Genomic DNA, 25030 nt, shown 5'->3' with positions numbered 1-25030 from the left:
TGCAGTATTGAGAATAGATCTTGGTCTTGAGAAAATTATTAATTTTTTTAGGGATTACTTCAACATACAAGATAAGTATTTTAACGTTAACACTGTGGTAATTTTTATTTTTTGTCAAGCAGTCATGTAACTATTTTAAAAATTAATTATAAACAATAAGCAATCATTTTACAAGCAATCATTTTACTTGAATGAAGTTTTAATATAATAATTTCTAACACAGATAAAATATATTACTAAACATACGTCATAGTTATAATTTATATAGTTTTAATATTGATTGTAGTCTTAAAATTAATTGACTGACTTCCAGTTTCTTTCTTATCAGTCCTGTTTTAAATATCTTTTTAAGTAGGCCCTATGTAAAAGTTTTTGTTTTAGTTATGAGTCACGTTATTGTTTTAGTTATGCTGTATTTTACATCAGTGCATGGTGTGATAAATAATAATGCTATAAGCTTAATAAAGTCTATAATAATTATATTGCTTGTTTGTTGTTTGTTTTTTTAATTATATAGGGCCTATAAGAATAAAAGCTTTCCTAGTGTGCTTTTTCTTTCTTCACTATCGTGATGTTTCGGCACTTATGATGACTTTTTAAAATCGAAAATGGCATCAGCCTTGGAAAACTACGTAAACAGTATCCTTATTGAAACATAAAATAAGTCTTGTTTTGTGTGATTTAAATTTTATTTTCCTCTTTTTTTAGTTAAAAAACTGTACAAAGACGTTTGATTCTTTGTAAAATCAAAACTAAACTCGACATTAGGCCCAGTAATCACATACAAAATAATACAAATTCATGCAGTTTCTGTTGCCGAGAAAAAACGAGAAGAATAGAAACATACATATTGAGTGATTGATTCTAGATCTAGATCTAGATCTAAGATTTAGATCTAAGTAGAAACAAATGAAACTTCAACTTGTTTTCTAGTTTTTTGTTTTTTTTACTCGTACCAAGTACCGGCTTGTCTGCAATTTGTTTTCTAGTTGTTTTTTTTTACTCGTACCAAGTACCTACCAGCTTGTCTGCACTTTGGTTTTGGTTATCATTATTATTATTAGACAATATTAGATAACTGAATAATGACAAAATCAATGGCTAAATATATTATATCATCAATATAGGCCAGAAATTAACTTTAAACAGCAGTGTTTGCAAGCAAGATTTTGCTGTAATATTAATAAGCGCCATCTGAAAATTAGAGTGTTTCCCCTGAAACTGAATCTATAATTTTATCAAAACAAAACCTTAACAAGATGGCTGCTAAAGTAAAGTAAATGAGCATCTGATGAAAACATCGCTAGTCTTTATTTATTAGGCCCACTGAAAAGTTTTAATATAATTGTTTAAAAACAGGTACATGAATGAAACTTTGAAACATTTTTTTAATTTTCAAAACATGATAAATCTTCCTAAAAGTGTGAAATAAGTACCAAAATTTAATGAGTCACCTTTTTTCACATTACTATTCTTGGCCGATTTTACGTACCTAAAATGATATATTATCAGTTCGCCCAATCTACTATACTTACTATGTCTATACTATACTCGTACTATAGTCGTATTCTAGGTCTGCTTTGCATAGTTAGTAGGGCCTACTAAAAAATTGTACTACTAAATAAATAAATGCTAAGGCTTAATTTCTAACTGTATTGTAAAAATTACATTGACCTCTACTTTATTAATATTATTATATAGTATTAGGATATGAAGTCTTTCTGTAATATTTTAGGTGTGAGTCTGATGGTGATACAATCCTACTAAATAATTTTTTAAGTTAATACATTAATTAGATAGGTGGCCTATATATATATATATATATATAGGCTAAAATGAGGTATAGGCATACATTGTTTATAGTATATCAATAATAAAAAGAGGGCACAGTAGAAAATGTAAGTTTGCCCAGAGTTGATGATGATGTCCTGTTATTGAGGTTAATTTTTCTGTCTTTTTGAACTGAAATGCACAATGGTCTTTTAGAATAAGTAAACTTAAGAGTCAGGCCTACACAAACTCCAATGAAGTTCTTAACTCTTTTAAGAAATGGTGGAAATTGTTACAGCTGATGGAAGAGTTATTGTGGTAAGAGTTGACTATATTCCTAACATCAATGTTGTTGCTTCCATTTAGAAAAAAATGTGTTAATCTCTATTTTTTCAAATTTAAAAAATAAATTTGATTACATTTGTATGCATTCATGATTTTAAAAAAAGAAAATGTAATGTAGAAAAAAAATAAGGCAAATGATTTGACATTTTTATTTACACATATTCCGTAATTACTATTTACAAATGATGTTTTAGGGAACCTTGAAGGGCTTTGATCAGACAATCAATCTGATACTGGATGAAAGTCATGAGAGAGTTTACAGCACAGGGCAAGGTGTGGAACAAGTTATTCTTGGCTTGTATATAGTCAGGGGAGATAATGTGTAAGTCAACATTTTAAACTAGCCTTGCCTATGATTTTATAGTTATAGAAGTTATTGTTGTATATCTTGGCTTTGCATTGTAAGATTGTATTTATGATTACTAGGGATAGATTGTTTACATGAGAAAGCTGTTAAGATTTAGAAGAATAACTAATTTCTTTGAGAAATGTACTTTAACTTTAATTTTTTTTTAAATTTTTCTAATCAACTACTGGGTACTTTAATGGAGCTTACTTATTTATTTTCAGAGCTGTAATCGGGGAGGTTGATGATGATACAGATAATGGTCTAGATTTTGAAAGTATTCGAGCTGAACCACTTAATGCAATAACACATTGATTCAAACTTTCAAAGACACTTCTGTTGTGCAGCTAAGGAGACAATTAAGTTCAAGAGAAAACACATGTGCATCCAGTTATTAAATTGTTTTAAAATTTATATACAAAATAGTTTTAAAAAATAATATTTTTATTTTTGTTAAGTTGATGCATCTAGTTTTTTCTTAAGTTATGGAAAAAAAGTATTCTTAAGCTTTTAATTTTACTAATTAGCTAGATATATCCGTTGTATTTGGGGGTTGGATAAAAAAAATTCTGGATTCATCAGTTGTGTCAGTGGTGATGAGATATCTTTGTTGAACCTGATGGAAAAGTAGTTGTCAGTGTCAGGCAACTTTTCAGCATTCTATTTTACGGAGTGTGGGACTGTGGAAAGCTGTCTAGACAATCTCAATGATCTTTCTTGTTAAACAAGTTTTATCATATTATGTTTTTCATCATAACTTTTTAGTAATTTTATGTTTAAAAAACAAATGTATTGCCTTTTGTAATAATAGTTGCTGCCTTTTAAAATCATTTGTAAATATATCATTAAAGTTTTTATCTCAGTCCATTGAAGTGTTGGCTAACGCAATCTTATGTTCTTGTATTATACTGGTTACAATCTCAACTGCTTTCATTTTACTTTGTTGCTGATTGATTTGTTTACAAGAAATATATATATATATATATATATATATATATATATATATATATAAATGAAAATCCCTCTGTTTCTTTTAAGAATGCATTGTTTTATCACCACTCATCAAAACGAAGCCAAGAACATAACATGGTTATATTTAACTCATTCATTTTCTAAATGTTCACATTAGCTTATGAATTATGAACAATAGAAAATAGTTAAATTTTATAATTTTATTATCCTAAACTAAAGCAACTTTTCCAATTAAAGATACCAGCATTTTTAAAAGTCTACTTTTTAATACTATAATATAGGGTTAAAGGGGGTGCTTCAAGTACAAGTTACTTGAAGAAAGTGACTGATTTGTGTATGATTAACTCTTTAAATAGGACTGACATTTTATGTTAAGACTAAATAAAAAAAAAAAAGTGACAAACTTGTTTTTGAGACCAGTTTAATTTTATGGCACAATGAAAATTTGATTCAACAAAATCTCATGAACGCCTACTACTACAGAATTTTCTACTTACAGCAAGTTCCACATTACAAGCTTAGGAGTCAATTCATGGCACTGCGATTCTGTTGTTATGTTTTTCTGATATTGTTGATAATTACGTTTTTTACTGCACAGCTAGCTTTCACTTATAGAGATAATTATACTGTTATAAGATAGCAACTAAATCTAAGTCTTCGTACAAAAAAAAAACACAACAAACAGTGTGAACAGATTTGTTTTCACAATAAAAAACCACACCTTGTTGTTTAAAATTGCTACAATAAGGAAATTACTAACTGAATAGTTAATTTAGGTCAAATTAATTTTTTTTTTTCTATCTTCAAAAAAGAAAATGATAAAATTCAGTCTTATATTTTTGAAAAACTTTTGAGTTTAGATGGTACTTTTCTCTATAATTTTAAATAAAGGTTAAAAAAAAAATCCTGCATTATAGAATGTTGTATACATTACTTGAAAGACACAATTGTTTGTTATCTATGACCAGTAATTCATATTTGAATGAGGCACAATTTATTGGACATAACTTCAACAATACTTTGTGGTAAGCATAGTGACATTTTTGGTTGGTATGGCTAAAGCTACTGCCTGTTTACAAATCACCGTTGCTCTCTGAGACTAGATATATTTCTCCAATCATTAAAAAGTAAAAAGAGCTTGTGTATGAGTTAAACATTCATTAGAGTGTATAGAAATAAAGGAACAAAACATTTGTATAAATATTAGGAAGAATGTTAACAAAATGATATACATGTATATACATCAAACATAAGGATGACTTATAAAGATTATTTTCTATCATGTGATCTTTTATAATCTAAACTAAACAAAAATGAAGACAAAACATAAAACTAAATTTATGTACATTTTTGTAAATATATCTTTTAGCAATATTTTTCTGTAAGATTCTCTACTGGTTAGTAACTAAGAATTTAATACCAAAAAAATTAAAGTAATGCTTTTTGTTATTGATGTAAAGAAAAATTTGCAACACAAATTTAATAAATTTTTGCCTTGAGTAGTGTTTGACTTCTAAAGGCTAATTGACGTTAGTGCACCAATGACAGTTAAATACTGATCCACATAGTTCAGAAAGACATTTTTATGTGCTTTATTTCCTTGTATAAATATTTACCAACATTCCAAATCATGTCACAACTAGAAACAAACATCCCCACCCCTCAGTTGTACACCAGTCCAACAAAGCAGCCACACTCCGACATATGTACAGCACTTGCAGTTATGACCCAGATCTAAAGTTACGGTACAATAATTAACCCTGTCCCATAACTACAGTTATCCACCCTTTACCAGTTATTCATGCTGCAGTTATCTTTCCTGTCCCACAACTACACATAACTAAAGAGGATAATAAGTGACAATGTATTCACTGACAGTGGAGGTGAGAGTGGATACATCAATCACACATGAACAACAAGTGGTTAAGAGATATGACAGACATGAAACTGCTTGACTAATGTGCTTCTAATACTTTGATTGACATCATTAACATTTGGAAGTTTTCTTTGTTGAGCAGAGAAAAAATACTAAAGTGAATTATTTCATTTGTGACCATAATATTTAAATCCATTTCTATGATGAATTTTGAAGGCAATGATAATGCAAACTTAGTGATAATAAGCCAGTTTGCTTCAGCTGTATGCACATACATGACAGAGTTTGAAAGCGGAAACAAAACAAATGATGTTTATTGCGATATATCTTAACATCTTCAGTAACAAGTGTAAGACTATCTAAGAAATAGATAAGATGTAATTGTATTGACAATCAACATGAAAATGTACAGGTGCAGGGTTTTAACCCCTTTGTTTAAATAAAAATTTAAATCTTCGTTTTTTTATAACATTGCAATGCATTATTTCTATAAAGCATAATTACATTTCCTTCCCTATACCGGTATGTAACATTGTACCATTTAAAAATCAACATTTACAAAAAAAACAATCTATAAGTACCAGTAAAATATTCAATCACTGTAGAGTGAGAAATAGATAACTGTAGTCCAGCCTTATGATGGGTAAATCCAGGTTGTGCCTTTTGATGTATCAACCATTTACTTCAGTCTTCCTTGTTGGCCAACCTATCAGGACTTGGTTTTGTTAGAGTTGCCATAATAAAAAAGTTTATTTTGATGGATTAAGTAGCTTTCAGATGTCTGGGTAATCCTTTTGTGTTGGAAAATCATTGTTGGCCATTAAGTAAATATTTATAATCGATATCACTATTCTCTTAGAATTTTGAAAGAATCAGCAATTATTTTGTGTTGTCAATGATTTATTGGTATTCTAATATATTATTAGAGCATTCTATTCTTTAATCAATGAGTGCTGAACGATAAATAATCATTACATGAGACATTTCACACAAGTCATGGTGAGAAAAAAATGCCCATAACCAAAAAACCAGATTGATTCATTTTATGGCCAAAACTTTTTAATCAACTCTCAAATGATTATGTACTGGCTGAGATTCTTCATCTTAGGAGAAATGATCATCCATATGCAACATTTGATTTGTTTTTTTAAATCCAACAGATCCATTTGTTTAATGTACACAAAGATTTGATTCAACTTTTTTCTCAACTGTTCAAGTGGATTTGATTAGAATTTTTTTTTTTTGGTTATAAATTTTGAAATTTCACAATGGAAGAGTTTTAAGAGCTGTCGTCTAATCAAAACAACATACTTTGTCTTCTTAGTTTTCCTGGGAAGGGAGTTACAGCAAAAGTATAATTTACATCAGAATACTAAAAAAATATATCACTATCTTACTTATAAATATAAAACTAGACCAAATTTTTAGAGTAATTAGAGAAATTATGAAATTACATTCCTCTTTCAATACATTTAAAAAGTGCTATTATATAAAGAATAAAATAGTAAACTTTATTTTTAAAAATATAGAAATTACATGAACTAACCTGTATTGGCTAAAGAGGACGATCTCATCCCTGGGTCCCTATGGAGTGATATTCCTGGGATTGTGAAGATTGAAACGGCTGAAAATAAAATGACAAGAATGAAGTGGATTCATTCATCATAAGCATGAGGCCATCAGTTCATATATTTTGATAATAAAACTGGTTATTTATCCACACAATTTAGGATATTTAGAGATCTGGAGTGATAATAAATTTGCTGACTAATTACTGTGTGGTTGTCTTCAATAAATAAGTGGTTACTCACTGTCAGGAAGTTTATGAACATTTGGCCCTAAGGAATCAAAGAATGTGTGTTTCAAGGCATCTGTAGCTGATATACGAGTGGCTGGGTTATACTGAAAAAGTAAAATCCATTTCTAGCTGATATATTAGTGAGTTGTGTTAGTTATAACATTTTTTTTTAAATCATTACTAGCAGTGTCAAAACATGGATATATAGTTTAATTTTGAACCATTGATATATCATTGTTTTGATGACCTAGTTAGGTCCAATTAGTTACTTTAACTGATCTCACTATACATGTATTTGTCATGCTGATGACCAAACTCTATAAACATGATGCAGCATGAATGCATTAAAAAATTAAAATAACTTAATCAGGCAATAGTTTCCTAAAGGTCCAACCTGCTACTTACTTTTAAATATTTTCCTAACAATTCCAAGCCTTCAGAATCTAATCTGAAATGAGAGTAAAAGACATGAAAATTATTCCAGAGAGCATTACTCAGCAAAGTAAATGACTAAAAATAAGATTCAAAATCTCTATCTATATTAAGTGTATGATACCAAATGGCTAGCATGTAACAGCTGAGTTACCTTGGGGCTATTGTTATAAGACTGTCTGCCTGATATTTGGGGAATTCATAAGCAAGAAACTCTGCATTCTTAGAGATGCCTGGCATAGTCTCTTCAGTGGGTAAACCCAGAGTCTTAAAAATAAGATGTAGCTCATCATCAACAGTAGAGCCAGGAAACAAAGGCCTACCACAGGCCATTTCGTAAAATATACAGCCAACACCCCTGCAAAGAAATTATTTCATTCAACATTAAGTACAAAGTGAGCAAACATAACATTGAAAAGTTGTTTTCATGATTCTGTATTTAGGGGTTTATGCTTTTGGTATCCATCTATTTTTACAATTCACCAAATATTCAATTATTTAACAGTTATGGACCTTATTTACTTGAGACTATAATGAGACAAAACTAATTTACCACATATCAATGGGTGTGGAGTATTCTGTTGACCCTAGCAGAACATCAGGCGGGCGATACCATAATGTCACTACTTCGTTAGAATAGGTTTTGGTCGGTATAGATTTTGCTCGGGCTAGACCTAGAAACATACCAAAAGCCAGATTGATAAATGTACATATCTATCAGAATAATTAAAAACACAAAAAAATGTATTAAAAAATTAAAATTATGTAAAAATCTTTACTGCCAACACAACAAAAGGTCTTCTTATAAAAAAGGGTCTGTTCAATACAAGAGTGCAAATAAAACGAACCAAAGTCAGCTAATTTCAATTCCCCTCTCTCATTGATGAGCAGGTTTTGAGGTTTCAGGTCTCTGTGCAATACCCTCCTCTTATGACAGTAAGCAAGGCCTCTGAGCAGTTGAAACAAAAATAACTGAAAATAAAGAAATAAAACTAGAAAAAAAATATAAAGATATACCTCTCCAAGTATAAAGTTCCATTTTGAACCTAGTGGCCCTCTGGGCAGACAAAGTACAGCTCACCTGTTCTGGTAACCATGTAAGGATAATGTGGTCAGCACTATGCTCAGCAGCCTTTACTTTCCCTAACACAAGTCAGGTACCCATTAGAGTTGGTGGAATCAGGGATGTGGTACAACTCTTGTCAAGAACCTGAACTTTCAGGTTACTAGATGAATGTTCTACCATTCAACCATGCTGTCCCATCCTACTTTGTTATAGAAACAACTGGCAGGAATGTATTATCTTTTCAACTAAGTCTATGACTAGTTGTTTAACTATTTGTTTTCTTTATTGAGAAAACAAATCTATTTCAAAAGCATAAATAACTATACAAACCTTGACATTTGTCATGCTCATTATATTCCCGCAATCATCCATATACTGCTTGAGATCTTTTTCCTAAAATATTCAGGTGACATCAGTTATAATATATCCAATTCATATGAGGGTTGAAAATCTTTTACCAGAATAATTAAAATTATAGTATATCTAAATTCTACTAACAGTTTGAAAAAACAAATTCCCCCATTGGCACCAAACTTACTAAATATTCAAAGACTAGAGTCAATGACTTGTCTGTGTGAATAATATCATGTAATGTTACAATGTTGGCATGTTTTAAGTCTCTGAGTAAGGAAACTGAAAAAAAAAATAACATATTAACTTGCATTATTTTTCAAAAATGTTTTTAGTCTCAAACAAAGCACAAAACTGATACACTGATACATGTTTAAAAACTATTTCTAAACCACCATCATCTATGGATACTGGTGTGGTAGACAGGATTTATTTATGCTGGGGGGGGGGGGGGTTGCAATTGCAAAAGTATTTCCATATATATATATATATATATATATATATATATATATATATATATATATATATATATATATATATGTAAACTAAAACATCAGGAGCCTGCTGACACCAATAACTTAATATGAGCCAGCTGTCATTTATAAGATCTATTCTTACACCCCCCCCGCGCCTATACCAAAGTTAGATATAGATAAACTAAGATAACTATCACTTCTAAACCATTCTCTGCTAATCACCTTCTCTGATTGCTGTACATGGTGCCCCTTCTTCATGTTCAAGACGAATTTCCTTTAATGCAACCAAATTATCAGTTAACCTTGATTTTCCTTTGAACACTGTAGCATAGGTTCCCTGAAACACAACAGACAATGAACAGTTAATAAAACCCAGACCTCAAGAATCAGGGATTACATATATATATATATTTATATAAGGCGAGATCTGTGAGTATTATTAGCTAATTAAAATAATAACAGAAAATCTGACACATTGTGATCAGATATTTTTTTAAAGTAGACTAAACTGTAATTTACCTCTCCTAGTTTGTCCAGTTTTGTGTAGGATTCAATTTTACCAAACCCAATCTCTGACTAGAAAAAATACACAACAAGTAAAGAGGTAAAAATAAACCATGCCTCACACAGAAGATTCATCATTAGTAGCTAGCACAAAAATTGTACTAGAATCCTACAGTATTATCCATCCAATGTTGTAAAGAAGCTAACTATCTAGCATATAAATATAGATTGTTTACCAAAGATGTGTTAAATAAGGGTATGCTTAGCTATCATAAATTGTTTACCAAAGATTTCCTTCTTGACCGCCTAGTGAGCTGACCATCAGGACTCAGAGACAAAGACTGACGTGCTAAGAAATTTTCTGGCAAACGAATATCTGCAGGGAGGGATAACCTTTTCGTCACTTCCTGTCATAGAATAAAGCAATTTTTTTAACGGGATAAGCAACATTTATATGAGTTACTGTAACTATCTGTATCATGTCACAACAACATATAGACATTTTTCAAAATATGACAGATTTCTAATTGAAATTTTTTTTAATGATATTTCTTTTCAGTGGTTAGGTTTAGTAATTTAGTGTCAAATATTTTTGCTCTAACCTCACTGAGTCTGCGCTGCTTGTTACGCAAGCGAACAGTGACAGGAGAGATAACATCATAACGTTCCCCCGTTGTCCGCAGGATATTCTCATTCTCTACACTGGATGAGACTGCTGGAGGATTTTCATGAACAACACCTGTAAAAGTTGAGGGTAAAAGTCAATACAAGTCACACTATCAACAACTTTAATTCAGAAGTAATGATGATGTGTTACATAGCCTACAACTTTTAGTTTTGTATTGGCCATTCAGCAGTTATGATGATGTGTTACACAGCAAACAACTTTTAGTTTTATATTGGCCATACAGCAATAATGATGATGTGTTACACAACCTACAACTTTTAGTTTTGTATTGGCCATACAGCAATAATGATGATGTGTTACACAACCTACAACTTTTAATTTTGTATTGGCCATACAGCAATAATGATGATGTGTTACACAGCCTACAACTTTAACCTTTTGACATTCAGAAGTAATCAATGTGTGTTATGTATTATATGATGCATGTGAATTGTTTACACAATAAAGGGCTCAATGAAACAGCTGGGCCATGACCTTAACTTTTTATTCCCACTCCCAATCAAGAGTCATAATTTATAATGTTTTATTTCTCCAGCTATCAGCAATCATGAAATATCAAATGGTATTGACAGCTGATAAATAATAAACATGTCTAGGCTTTAGATATAACTTATTGATTGGTTCTGTTTTAAATAGTTTATCAAATAGCAAAGATTAGTAAAAAAAAAAAAGTATTTAGTTTACAACCAGGACTCACTATATAAAGTGGTATTGAGTGATGATGTAAAACCATAAGGAATGGCTAAGAGAAAATCTCCATGCCTAAAGTCAAGTAGTTATAGTTGGCATGCCGATGTGTTAGTCCATCATGCACAAACAATGTCTAGCTCTTACTGTACTTTCTGTGTGAACAGCTACAGCCCAGCCAGTACACAGTGGCACAGCCCAGGTCCAGCATCTTGTACAAATAGCTGTTCATGGTTTACTTGCACACTTACAACATAGTGGAAAATGCTTTTTTCCTCATGTAAATAATTGCACTAAATGTTCAATGGCATAGCACCCATGAGATAAAAAAGTCGAAAGACCAGCAAATAGATAACCACAAAGTATAACGTCACTGCACACAGCCAACAAGTAAATCACCACGCAAAAAAAAAACACCAACCCAAATACTGCGTCAGTAATTGACAGCCATAGAGTCGTGTTTGAAACTAAGTCTGCCAGATTTATTTTGGAGCCTGACGAAGAGAGCAGGTTTACAGTAAAGCGGAAAAAAGTTCACGTAGAGAAAACAAAGACATGCCCGTGGCAGCACTCTTCACTGACTAGCATGTCTTTACCGTTGATGCATGGGTTCATCGGCGGTACTGTAGCACACACAGAGATATGTCCTTTAGTAAATCCCCGGCAAATGTGTGAAGGACGCTGTATACCCCCGGCAAATGTGTACAGGACGATGTATATCCCCGGCAAATGTGTACAAGACGCTGTAGAGTAAATCCCCGGCAAATGTGTACAGGACGCTGTAAATTCCCGGCTATGTGTACAGGACGATGTAAATCTCCGGCTATGTGTACAGGACGCTGTAAATGCCCGGCTATGTGTACATGACGCTGTAAATCCCCGGCTATGTGTACATGACGCTGTAAATCCCCGGCAAATGTATACAGGACGCTGTAAATCCTCAGCTATGTGTACAGGACACTGAAAGTCCTTGGCTATGTGTACAGGACGATGTATATCCCCGGCTATGTGTACAGGACGCTGTAAATCCTCGGCTATGTGTACAGGACACTGTAAGTCCTTGGCTATGTGTACAGGACGATGTATATCCCCGGCTATGTGTACAGGACGAGGTAAATCCCCGGCTATGTGTACAGGACGGTGCAAGTAGTCCCCGGCTATGTGTACAAGACGCTGTAAATCCCCGGCTATGTGTACAGGACGAGGTAAATCCCCGGCTATGTGTACAGGACGCTGTAAATGCCCGGCTATGTGTACAAGACGCTGTAAATCCCCGGCTATGTGTACAGGACGATGTAAATCCCCGGCTATGTGTACAGGACGATGTAAATCCCCGGCTATGTGTACAGGACGCTGTATATCCCCGGCTATGTGTACAGGACGAGGTAAATCCCCGGCTATGTGTACAGGACGCTGTAAATCCCCGGCTATGTGTACAGGACGAGGTAAATCCCCGGCTATGTGTACAGGACGCTGTAAATGCCCGGCTATGTGTACAAGACGCTGTAAATGCCCGGCTATGTGTACAAGACGCTGTATATCCCCGGCTATGTGTACAGGACGAAGCCTCAGCACAGCATTCCTCCACTGGCCCAGCTGGCAGCTCCAGGAAGAAAACACTTACTGTAAACCTTCCCCCGTGATGCAACACACCATTTACACTCAAGGCGGTACGTGTAGGGGGGGGGGGAGGTTTAACAATAACAAACCCCGCATTTCTTCTTTGGAAGCTTTCTTTCTGGGTGTTTGGTTGGCTGTTTTAGACATTTTTTCTTGTTTTATAATTTAAATTATTTTATTTTTGGGAATACCAAAGTTGACTAAAAGTTTGAAATTATTTTTATTACGATTGGGTAAGAGTATGGAGCAGCTTAATGCGGGCACAGTCTTTGCTCTCTACAATGGCGATCCTCTATCCACATTACATCCCGCCTCGGCTCATTCCCCCCCCCCCCCCCCCCCAACAAATACGTTTTCAAATTACAAAGTTCCAATAGTTTTAAAAATATGTAGATTTTTAAATATTTCACTAAGCTGGTAAGTATCTAGCACGCAAGCGTGCCATTGTTTTACGATTATGTACAGACTGGCTTTCTTGCATGTGGACAGTAGTAACAGAGGTGGTCAGTCTGGTCAAACCAGTAGTAACACAGATGGTCAATCTCTGTGGCGGACAGACCCTTTGACGACATGCATATAGCAACAACTCGACTTTATCACCACAGTGTTATGTTCTTGAAGTGTTTACGTTTAAAATAAAATCAAAATTGATAATTTAAAAACTCAATATTGATATATTATAACTTAAATTTCATTTCTCACCTAATCATTTTGATTGACATAATGTGAAAAGAAAAAAATTAAAATAAAGTATTACCCTTTACAAAATTTCAATTTTGTTTTTTAAAAAACAACAAATTACGTCCCTTGGTAATAACTACACATGTGACTTAATTAAAAAAATATAATTAATTAATTAATTAAAAAAAAAACACTTTTTAAAAAGTGTGTTTTGATGGTTGCGTTTGTGTTTTAATTTGTTTTTTTTTGTTTGCGTTTGTGTTAATGCTTACGTTTATGTTTGTGTTTTTGTTCGCGTTTACTTTTTCTTGTGAAAAACTAAAAGTAGAATAAGTCCCACTTCCGGTTATCGGAAATCGCTGAAAAGTTGATAGATAACTACAAATTTAATATAATACTTATAGATGAAATTTTATCTACCTAGCTGTAACAGTACTCAAGTTATCGTGTTTACAGCATACACACACACACGAACAGAATTGCAAAACCCAGATTTTCCGACACGGATACGCATAAAACGCCGAAATTTTGATAAATATGGATTTATAATTTTTGCCCTATTAAAACAAGTTCCCCTATACTCCGTATGTGATGAAGTACTGAGGTGTAAAACGGTGAAAACTGTCAAAATGTCATTTGATTTTTGTGCACGATTACAATACTTCCTCTATACTCTGTATACGAGAAAGTAAAAACAAACACGTTTTTATCCATTTCAACAATAATGATGGAGGGATTCTTATCAACTCGGTAATGTCAATTAATCAACTAATAAAGTAATACTTATGTCATAATACATTGTCTTCGAGTCTTGACCTACGTGAAAAGTTTGAAATAAATCGGTCCGATAGAAGTGTTCGAAATGTTGCTCGCAAGTTTCCGACCATGACGGACGATAGAGATAGGAATCAAGTTATAAATACATTCTCATGCGGGTTTTTTTTTTATAGAAATCGTAAATAATGTGGAGTATTACTTCCGATCACCGGAAGTGACTCCAAATTGAGAGAATCTAGAGAATTAAAAAAATTTTTGTTTAAATATAGATTTACGTGAAATTTCGTGTACCTAACTGAAGGATTTTGAGTGCCACATCCGGTTACCGGGAATCGCTGTAAAATTGGATACACAACTACAAATTTGATATAATACTTATGTATGAAATTTCTTAAACCTAGTTGTAACGGTACTCAAGTTACCATGTCTACAGACACGAGGCAACATTGCAAACTAAGTTTTCCCACTAAGAGAGGTGTACAAAGTCGAGATTTGTGAAGATCTCGATTTCGATTTTTTCGACCATACCAATACTTTCTCTATACTTCGTATACAAGAAAATAAAGAGGTGGGTCGAAGTACAATAAATGTAAAGAGAGTAAACGAAGTATGACTAAGGCTTTGGTCCAGCATGTTGACGCGAGTCGATGGATTTCTTACAGTACTTCATAGGGGCTTCTATTTAATGCACCATGTGTGTATGTTAGCACTGGCAGTTGCCATTAAAGCAGCATGCACTTAATGTATAGTTCGGGTAAGATGAAAAATGTGAGGTCCCTGTAAACTTTCTGAAATCTTAGATACCCAATATAAAAGCAGTAGAGCACCCACCCAATATAAAAGCAGTAGAGCACCCACCCAGTATAAAGCCAGTAGAGCACCCACCCAATATAAAAGCAGTAGAGCACCCACCCAATATAAAAGCAGTAGAGCACCCACCCAGTATAAAAGCAGTAGAGCACCCACCCAGTATAAAGCCAGTAGAGCACCCACCCAATATAAAAGCAGTAGAGCACCCACCCAATATAAAAGCAGTAGAGCACCCACCCAATATAAAAGCAGTAGAGCACCCACCCAGTATAAAGCCAGTAGAGCACCCACCCAGCACAAAGCCAGTAGAGCACCCACCCAGCACAAAGCCAGTAGAGCACCCACCCAATATAAAGCCAGTAGAGCCAGAATGTACCCTGAGTAAACTGACGCTCACAGCGTGTGTGCGCATGGTTGCGTGGAAGACCTGTGTGAGTTGAACGTGAGTCATCCAACTCGAGCTGATTCACTGAATGGGGAGGTCAGAGTGCACAGCACTTTCATATCTTCTCTACGTCAATGCTGGCCTAGGAAAAAAGGAAGCCGGGGCTAGTGGTTCATGGAACTTATGACATGTTCACGGTATGGCTGGTCTATTTGAGTCCATCTGTCTCATTCAGGTTAATATTTAAGGTGATCTCACTCAAGTTTATATCAACGATGGTCACATTTAAGTTTATTAAGTGTATATTAATGGAGGTCTGATTTAAGTATATATTAAAGGAGTCTTTTACGTTCATAAAGACGGTCTGATTCAAGTTTATATTGAAGGAAATCTTATTGAAGTTTATACCAAAGGGGTCTTTTTCAAATTTATGTTTTATAATTTATATATTAAATAGATGTTAAAATGGTATTAAATAACTTAAAGCAGGTTTATATTAATGGTGGTCTTACAAAAGTTGATATAAGAAATTGTTTCATTAAAGTGTAAATAAATATCTCACTAGGGTTTTGTTTCACTAAATGTTTGCCTGAAGGTTAATTTACGGATATCTGACTGAAGGTTATATTACAGACGTCTTGAGTCAACTCATACCATAAGACAGCCACTCTTACAGTACACGTGGAGGGGGATGTGATAGTCAGGAGGGGGTTGTGACAGAGGGGGATGTGACAGTTAGAGAAGGGGATGTGACTGTCAGTGGAGGGGGGATGTGACAGTTAGAGAAGGGGATGTGACTGTCAGAGGAGGGATATGCGAAATAACTGAAAATATGCATCAGATCAGTACAACTGGCAATGATCGATCACTGAATGTTGATCCGGGCTGATTGACTATATAAAGACTGCGGGGACTCAAAGTCCAGACTAGTTTTTGACAAACAGTAGATCAAATTTCGGACAAACAGAAGATCCGATTCCTGTTAAAAAACTACAGAATCACCTTCCTGACAACTTCAGGGAAACAAAGACATCGATAAGTGAAGTATGCTTGTACATTCATGCAGTTAAGATTAATGTGTTCAAAGATTACAATAGAACGTTCACTTAGATGTTTATTAGTGAAATAGTTATCGTAATCCAATAGCCATGTTTTTAGGCCAGTGAAAGAAGAATGCCCGACGGTTGAACAAAGCTGAAAAGTAAATGATATCAAGACGTCATTTCAACCTTGTACAAGAAAATATGTGTGTAGGCGTTATTGAGTTATAAAGTTAAATAGAAGGAGAACTTAATCAACAGTGATTAACACCTCAAACATTGCACAACACTAATTATCTCAAGCAGTATCAAGAGTGGAAATCTCAGATGCAATAAATGCACATGCTTGTTTTACATATTCTCATGCATGTTTACATTGTGTTATGGCATCCAGATGGACGTATCTCATGCCCGGAGAGAGCTGGACCAAGCTAGATAGTGGAGCAAGCTGGGTAGTGGACCACCAAGCTGGGTAGTGGACCACCAAGCTGGGTAGTGGACCGTGCTGAAACCCCAATGGCGGCTAGTACAGACATGCCTGTAAACATGCAAGAGATAGAAAACCCAAGCGGCCATGCATCGACTCACCAAGTTTGGCGTCGTGAGGTAGGGTGGCGCAGGAGCGGGGCCGCATCATCTTGTCCTCCCTGTTGACCACGTACACGTGGTCCGACGGCTTACACTTCTTTGGTCTGAGCTTGACCAAGCCGCCCCCGGTCTGCGTGGAGTGGAATGACGAGCTCATGCACCGCGACGGCTGCTGGGACTCCTCATCCAGGCTGATGGAGCTTTTGGCCCGCCCAAAGAGTTTTTCTCGCAGAATCCGCGTCACGGTGGAGCCGGACACGGCGGCGGCGGCTTGGGTGGTCGTCATGGGGGGCTCCTCTTGGTCGTTGGTCTCGTCCAGCGGCTCACGTGATACCCTCACGTCCAAGCCGTTGGACGACTGGGAGCGGGTGGACATTTTTGCTGCCGGTTTCGAATGTTGTGTTTGGTGGTACTGAGGTTCGTGGTGGTAGAAGTGAGCGGGGTTAACGATGGTCTCTGGCGATTTTTTCTGGCTTCTGGTCCGATCTTTGAAACTCCCGCCCCGGTAACGCGACCGGTAATCGTGGCTGATGCTGCTGTTGTAATCCATGGAGTAGGCGCCGTAAGAAGGGTAGCCGGTGTCGCCATGGTAGGCGCCACTGGTCGGGTCGACGTAGTCCATGTCGGGGCAGAATGAGGCAGAGTAACGGTTCTGTGAGATGCGGTTTCTCAAGGAGGACTGTCTGGCATACTTGGGCTCCACGTCCTCGATGCTGTTCTGGGCCAACAGGTTCTCGATGTGTGAGGAGAGGTTTCTCTCTGATTTGGACACTTTCATGGGGCGGCGGTGTTCGGGGTGAGAACTGAAGCTCGCGGCATCCTTATCGTTGTAGGTCGAGCTGTGGCTACTTTTGGTCCAGGGCTTCAAATTTTTTAACCACGACAGCGTTTTGGTGTAGATGGTGTCCTTCACACGGTACCCGTGGGTTACGTCATTGGCGGCAGGTGTGATGGCTCGGGCGTACTTGCTAGGTGTATCCGAACATCTGGCGCTATGGGCCTGTTTGTGGCCCATCTCCATTGGTCGAGCCGGCTGGCCCACAGGCCGCCGAGCCATAAAGGGATCCACACGTGTTTCGGCCTGCATTTCACTCGAGTACCATGTTAGAGCACAGTGCGTGAGTGGAGTGTAATAATCCAAGTCGAAACACAAAGTGAACACCAGCTGGTTACTGCAGGCTTAAATCTAATACACGCTACTGTAAACCTTTGACTAGCTGCTGCGCTAAGTGTCTATGTATAAAGCTGTGGCTGCGTCTAACACATGAGATCAACTGTACGGTGAAGAAAACAACAGAAATCAATGGTAAACTAATAAAGGCACAATCGTTGCATACAAATACATTATTACCGCTAAAACAACAGAAATCAATGGTAAACTTATAAAGGCACAGTAGTTGCATAAAAATACATTCTTACCGCTAAATACTCAACATAAGATTATAAACACACAGAACGAAAATAGAACTGACACCCGGTGAAGGGGCGCGCCGTTGTGGAAGGTAACATTACCTTTTTATATTTAGTTCCATAGATGAAACACTCTCTAAGCAAATCACAATTCGATAATAAAACCGTTGAGTAAAGAACAGGGGTAGGAGGGAGGTAGATGAACGTGGGAGTATCATATGGCCACATGCTGCCCAGTGTGTTGATGACCAAAAGTTACCACATAAACTATTTATAGCTTGTACTAGATCTCACTCTCGGCCTACTGTTCCCGTTTGTTAACCGGTAGTGTGTGTTACACAGCGTAACAACCTGTTTAGCTTTGATGTTTGATGAGCTACAACACACAGTGCTCACCTCGTTTACCCCAACACAACAACCCCACATAAAGTGACCATCAAAGACGGGCAGTGTGTATGGCTAGGACGATATGTAATATATATGCTAGGCATAACTCGGTCAAATAGCTGAGTGGGCTACCAACCCAACAGTACATAGACACTAAGACAGGAACTAGTTGACTATATAGAGAGGCACATTAATGACATATGGCTTCTTCAATTAAATCTTAGTTCATTGTGAAAAACGCATGACATAACGTAAGCTGTAATAAGTTTAAAGACATTAAATACTTAAACATGGAGCTACTATACGAAGTTTTTATATATATATATATATATATATATATATATATATATATATATATATATATATATATATATATATATATATATATATATATATATATATATATATATATATATATATATATATATATATTTAATATATAAACACAAGTGTTGGGCAATAAGATGTATAAACGACCCCCATATCCAACAGTTAAATGTTCAGCACACGTAGGTAGCCTACAAGAGAATAAAAAATGGATGTGTACGACTCACCAGCTTGCCGTGAAGTTTCTTGTGTTTCTAAAAACTATGTCAAAGAGTTTGTGTTGGTAGGTCGCACAAAGAAATCCACGGACGGGTTGGTCCCATCATCTAGGCCGGGTGCCGCTGGCTAGCTTATCTCCCGATACCAACTTCCTGTCTGGATTCTGTATCTAGTTACTACCCCCTCGCTACCCCCCTCATCCTCTACCTTTATCAAATGTTTACACCTTCTCCCACCGCCTGCTCCCCTCCGCCTTCGTATATCGAGAGCACTGAGCTCACACCCAACTTCTCTCTTGGTTCCCAAAACATTTCATGGTTACAGGTAAATCCCAGAGTCATCGCAGCAACCAACGAGATAAAACATCCAACTCACGGAACGCTTCGGTCAATCTTGGCTCCGTTTTTAGTTCAGTTTTGCTCCGATTTAACATGGTCTCATTTTAGCCCTGTTTTAAGATGGTCTCATTTTTGCTCCGCTTTAACATGGTCTCAATTTGCTCCGGTTTTAGCCTCAAGCTTTACTCCATTTTATCATAATCTTAATGTTGGCTCCATTTTATAGGCTAAGTTACAAAAACTACTTATTTTAGCGTACAAGGCACAACTTAATGTAACTAAGTAACCTGCCTGCCTACAGCTTATAACTAACAAGTAACCTGTCTGCCTACAATTTATAAATAACAAGTAGCCTGTCTGCCTACAGCTTATAACTAACAAGTAACCTGCCTCCATACAACTTGTAACCAACGAGTAACGCGTCTGTCTACAACATTTAACTATCGAATTACCTGCCTGCTTACAACATTTAAACATATAGAGCATCCACACTTGTCAACTTGGTCGGTAAAAGTCAGCATACGAGGACACAACCTGACACGGACAGCAGCTGACTAAAACAACGGACAACAGATGATGATAACCAACACATGTGGCATCAGGTTTATAGCCAGCTCAGTACACCGCGGCAAAATGTGCTACATACACGCTGCTAATAACCATATTCATTTTAAAAAGGTGTTTCTCATCAACATAGATCTATAACTGCCCCAGAGTTTAGTAACTCTTGAATGTAGCACACCATGAGTTGTCTATCTACCCCAGTGTGTGGGTGTGTAGCGGCTAACAACATCCCCTACAACACAGATGTGTTCGCTTCTTCCCCTCAAGCTGGTGGTGCTTCCTTACGTACACGCTTTTACACACATGTTTTACATTACTGGAGTGTAATTTGTGCTCCTAGTGTTAAAAAAAAAATTTCCCCAGAGGATTAAAATGCTTTTAAAAACTAGAAACTAATACGGTAGAAAGGATGTACTCCAGCCTCGGTTACTTCTTTTTAACGAACGGCTAATGTGTTAAATCCCGCAGTATTTATACAACTAGAGTTGTCGCCCTTAGACTAGTCTAGAAAGAGGGAAAAGAACATTCAATAACCAACATTTCACTAGTTCTGACTCGAAATTCTGTAGTTACAAACATCAGTTTTTGACCAGGAATGTTTGAATTGTTGCCTGACTAGTGAATAACATTCAAATAAAGCTTTTTGTAACATTCAAATTAGAACTACCGTTGAGGAATTTTCTCTTATGAAAGCATCAGACCATCCTACTTTTTTAAGAGGGCATTCAGTGCAATGCTAGGAATAACTCTGTTCTCCCAGCCCCTAGAGTATTATTAGGTGTGTCAAAAAAATAACTATACTTTGATTATTTTTCTATTAGAAATTTAACAATGTTTTAATTTGAGTAACATAATGCTTGAGTGACTTAGCCTTTGTGAATTATAAAAAATGAAGTGACATTTTAATTTTGACATCTTTAAAAAAGAACAACACATATTTTAAAAAAAGACAAAGGTCTGTCTATAAGTATGATTCAATTCTATGGACAAGCAGAGAATCTAATGACAAAAATTAGATCAATGTTTAAGTGAATGTGCATTAGATTAAGTAGGCTTCAAGTTTTCAAATGATGGTCCAGTTAAATATATCCTAAGCCTTTAAGCTAATCTTAAACTGAGCAAAGTTTACCACAATGTACAGCAAGTAGAAAACAATTTAAAGCGTCTTCTCTTATTTTTTAAATACATATCATGATGTGTGTTCTATAGTTCATACACAACTATCGATCTAAAGGAGAAAAAACTCTTTTTGTGATAAATAACTGAGCTGGTGTATATAGCAATAAATTTAAAGAAAAAACTCTACTCACCATTTTCTTGAAAGGTTCTAATTGGTCCAAGGGAATCTTCTGGTTCTTCCTTGCTGGTGGGGAGGTGATAATGCAGGGATGGGGCAGATGGAACTCTCATTTGGTCAAGATGTGGTTGGCTACGATGGAAATGGAAACTCTGATGTTGTAAAGTTTGTTGTTGATTTAATGCTGCCACATCATCTATGGTCATTTGTTCAGCTAATTCAGACAAACTCTCATCCAAGGCACGACCCCGTTTATTTAATGTCAAGGACAATCTTCTTTTTAGTTTCTTCATCATATTTCCAAAGTTTATACAACAACTGTCTGAGTGAAAGTTATATTTGAATCAGTGTAATCCTAGCACTTTAGAGAGGTAAAGATTACCCATGAACAGCAGCTGCTATTTATAGTAAATCACCATAAGGCAAAAATATAACTGCATCTTTTAAATATTGTTCATTTGATTAAAACAATTAGTTTAACATAATCTAGATATTGTGTAACTGTAAGATGTCCCTATGTTGTTCAATTTTAAAAAATGTATTTGTGTAAGTAGATCCACAACAAATCTGTATTGTTAAATTTTGAAGTTCAGACACACAGGCTAGGCTGGCAGGCTTTAACTACTGATCTTTTGATGATACTTTCTCTAATAGTGTGAAGCAGTCATTCTTTGTTTTAGATTCTGAAGAGAAAAAAAATAATCCTTTTAGTTTTAGTGCATGAGCAACACTGACTTTCTTAGAAATATTTCAGTAGTTAGATTTAGCTGAAAATAGTAAGATATAACAGCACATTTCTCTAGAGATGAAAAGCAGTATGAGTGATATGATAATGTCATAAATTAAACATTTTCTATACAAGTACAAGCTGAAAAACTCTTTACATTACATTAAATTACAATGTCATAAATAAATAAATTTCTAAAACAAAAAATTTTAACATGTGAAATAAAGGCACAGATCATTATGGGGAAATAATGAAAAAAACATAATAGTTGCTGAAAATGTTATAAAAGTAAAGCACCATTTCAAACCTGTTAAAGAAATGTCATAGTTCATTTTAAAAATTTCAGTACTTGATTGGGCATTACCCCCAGTAATAATCTGTTAGTTTTTTTTGTTTTGTTTTTTCTTAAATTGAACCTAAGCCTATTTTCCAGCCTCCACGCTATTTAAAACTGCAAAAACAATTACAGTTTAAGTTTTGTTAGCTATGTATGCTGGGAATTATGTGGCTCGCCCTCAACTGAATGTCTTAATCTATTTAATAATAGGTTGCTATGTGTACCACCCCTAAAAAAATTATCAATTCATTACATACAGCGCACTGTGTGTATTTATTTAAAGTAAAAGGAACATTAGTAATTAGTATTTTTTTAAGCTCTTACTTACAACTATACTAACTAACAAAAGAGAGGAGATTTATGACCTGTATTTCTAAACTATTTACTGTGTAGGTGTGTGTCATAGCGTAGATATATAGAATTAGACTAGACTAGTAGAGGTTACTAGGGATGGTTTGAACTTGACGGTAGACGATTTGGTGCGAGATTATTGTGCCCGTGTTCAATAAAATATTTGTGGCGCGAGTGTGACGTGAGCATGACGTGACAATGTACCGATGACATAGGACGTAGCAGTGAAGTTAGTTGGGGGTTAGCTATAGTCGAAGGTGCACGTATTCTTTGATATTGTGCAAATGATCTATAAGTGTGTGTTAATAAAGTTAATGTTATTTCATAAACGAAGTTGTTGACATTGTTAATTAGTGTCTGCAGAAAATAAGAGTGATACCCATCCTTCACAAGTATAATATAGTTGCAGTGATAATAACAGTATTCTGAATATAGATACCAGAACGTATAGAGATTATAGTTGAAGTATCATACATAATATATATATAACCCTCCCCCATCACAGTGTGTATGTAGTGTAGATCTAGTAGAAGTATACTTGTTATTATAAGTCATCACTGTAATCATGTAATGAATGGTAATGTGAAGAATGTAGACTAGACTCACCAGAGTCTAGACTGCTAGTGCTAAATATAGAGTATGAGCCGACCCACAGCGTATCATTGGCAATTTGTGAATTCGACACTACCCATTCCCCCCCCCCCTCCATCCCCCAGTGAAAGCGGCCATCCGTGACGACAGTTTAGCAGTTTACAGACGACAATAAAAAGATCAAGCAGAACTTCTTACCTTCAAATCGTTTTAAAAGCTAAATTATCTGCCCCTAATAGCCGTCACTAATTCGACCTGGCTAGATTGTAAACATTCGGGGTGAACCACAGCTCACCAGACTGGTGGGGTCTGTTGCGAATGCCCGAAGAGCAAGGGAGGGGGCGGGAGGAGGGTTAGATAGTCAGCTTGCACCGTCTTGTCCATGAAGAGAATATAGAGATAGAGATACTATTACTAAAGACTAAGACAGTCACAGCAGTAGTACTCACTAGGTTAGAAGAATGTGAACAGTATATTCTAGAATTAGATATCAATTTTAGAGTCTTAATTTTTAGAGTGTGTTAGTCATAGTCTCTTAGACCTTATTCTTAGTACTAGATCTAGATCAGACTAGATCTAGAAATTAGAATATATATTATTTTATTATATATCTACCTACTACCTACATTCTACAATCTACACTAATCTACACAATTACTTAACTAAAGTTAACTTGAATACATTCTCGATCTACAATAAATAATTAAAGTCTAGAGCTAGACTAGAAAGAAATCTAGATCTAGACGACGTAGATCTCTAGATCTAAAAGTAGAATCGGATTAATGATTAAGTTAAGAACTTAAGTAATAAGTAAGAGTAAGACTTGATAACTGAAGAGTGTGAAATAACAGAAATAGAAACACTGAGTGAAGAGTGATTGAATACTCAGTGCTAGATTAGATCATAGATCTAGAATCTAGCATTTGTACAGCCTAATTAATCATTAGAGTAACAGACAACAGCGTATAGATACAGGAACGTACATTGATAGAGTTAAGAACTTACTAAAATTAAATAATAAAACCTGCTTTCACTTTTAAATAATATGTTGGAATTCCGTCTGTGAGTCTGTAGACTAGATTTTGCCAGCCATTTTCATCCAAGCCTACTTACAGCTGTTAAAAAATATTATTTAATAAGCTAAACATTTGCAACTATTGTCTTCCTACAAGCTTAAAAATATTATTGATATAATTTTTTACCAATACAAAGTTTCTTTGTATGTTAATTAATAAAATATTTAGCAGCAATGTTTGTTTATATTAGTTAG

General features: G+C 35.2%; 2 protein-coding genes across 6 annotated transcripts; one reads left to right on the top strand and one right to left on the bottom strand.

Moving 5' to 3' along the window:
• The first annotated feature begins 554 nt into the window (after positions 1 to 554).
• On the top strand, positions 555 to 3326 carry LOC131944638 (U6 snRNA-associated Sm-like protein LSm8). The gene is made up of 4 exons (XM_059305371.1): positions 555 to 639; positions 2048 to 2088; positions 2310 to 2437; positions 2686 to 3326. Exons 1-4 carry the CDS (start codon positions 609 to 611, stop codon positions 2774 to 2776), a joined length of 291 nt encoding a protein of 96 aa, XP_059161354.1. The 5' UTR covers positions 555 to 608; the 3' UTR covers positions 2777 to 3326.
• A 496-nt stretch (positions 3327 to 3822) lies between these two features.
• LOC131944637 (cyclin-dependent kinase 17) lies at positions 3823 to 24868 on the bottom strand. 5 transcript variants are annotated; one of them, XM_059305369.1, is made up of 15 exons: positions 24795 to 24868; positions 21768 to 22437; positions 10539 to 10675; positions 10221 to 10343; positions 9952 to 10008; positions 9655 to 9769; positions 9144 to 9238; positions 8936 to 8998; positions 8388 to 8511; positions 8093 to 8213; positions 7694 to 7897; positions 7513 to 7555; positions 7121 to 7211; positions 6856 to 6933; positions 3823 to 6638 (listed from the first exon to the last, which is right to left on the bottom strand). In XM_059305369.1, exons 2-15 carry the CDS (start codon positions 22048 to 22050, stop codon positions 6607 to 6609), a joined length of 1566 nt encoding a protein of 521 aa, XP_059161352.1. In that variant the 5' UTR covers positions 22051 to 22437; positions 24795 to 24868; the 3' UTR covers positions 3823 to 6606. The 5 variants fall into 5 exon arrangements, with proteins under 5 accessions (XP_059161352.1, XP_059161350.1, XP_059161351.1 ...); XM_059305367.1 differs by having other exon boundaries at positions 24766 to 24863; XM_059305368.1 differs by having other exon boundaries at positions 24785 to 24861.
• Between the last annotated feature and the right edge of the window lie 162 nt (positions 24869 to 25030).

This window comes from Physella acuta, unplaced genomic scaffold (genome assembly GCF_028476545.2).
Source record: "Physella acuta isolate Inbredline_101_S28 unplaced genomic scaffold, ASM2847654v3 ptg000502l, whole genome shotgun sequence".
Lineage (NCBI taxonomy): Eukaryota > Metazoa > Mollusca > Gastropoda > Physidae > Physella > Physella acuta.
This window is presented reverse-complemented; position numbering and strand designations above follow the sequence as displayed.

Bases quoted from the DNA above. Each gene is read 5' to 3' on its own strand.
- LOC131944638 (XM_059305371.1), top strand. From the start codon at position 609: ATGGCATCAGCCTTGGAAAACTACGTAAACA. The intron at 640-2,047 runs GTATCCTTATTG...AACTCTTTTAAG, and splicing joins CTTGGAAAACTACGTAAACA to AAATGGTGGAAATTGTTACA. The intron at 2,438-2,685 runs GTAAGTCAACAT...ATTTATTTTCAG, and splicing joins ATAGTCAGGGGAGATAATGT to AGCTGTAATCGGGGAGGTTG.
- LOC131944637 (XM_059305366.1), bottom strand. From the start codon at position 18,299: ATGCAGGCCGAAACACGTGTGGATCCCTTTATGGCTCGGCGGCCTGTG. The intron at 8,999-9,143 runs GTAAGTTTGGTG...TGAATATTTTAG, and splicing joins CTCTAGTCTTTGAATATTTA to GAAAAAGATCTCAAGCAGTA. The intron at 6,639-6,855 runs GTTAGTTCATGT...CTCCCTTCCCAG, and splicing joins GTCCTCTTTAGCCAATACAG to GAAAACTAAGAAGACAAAGT.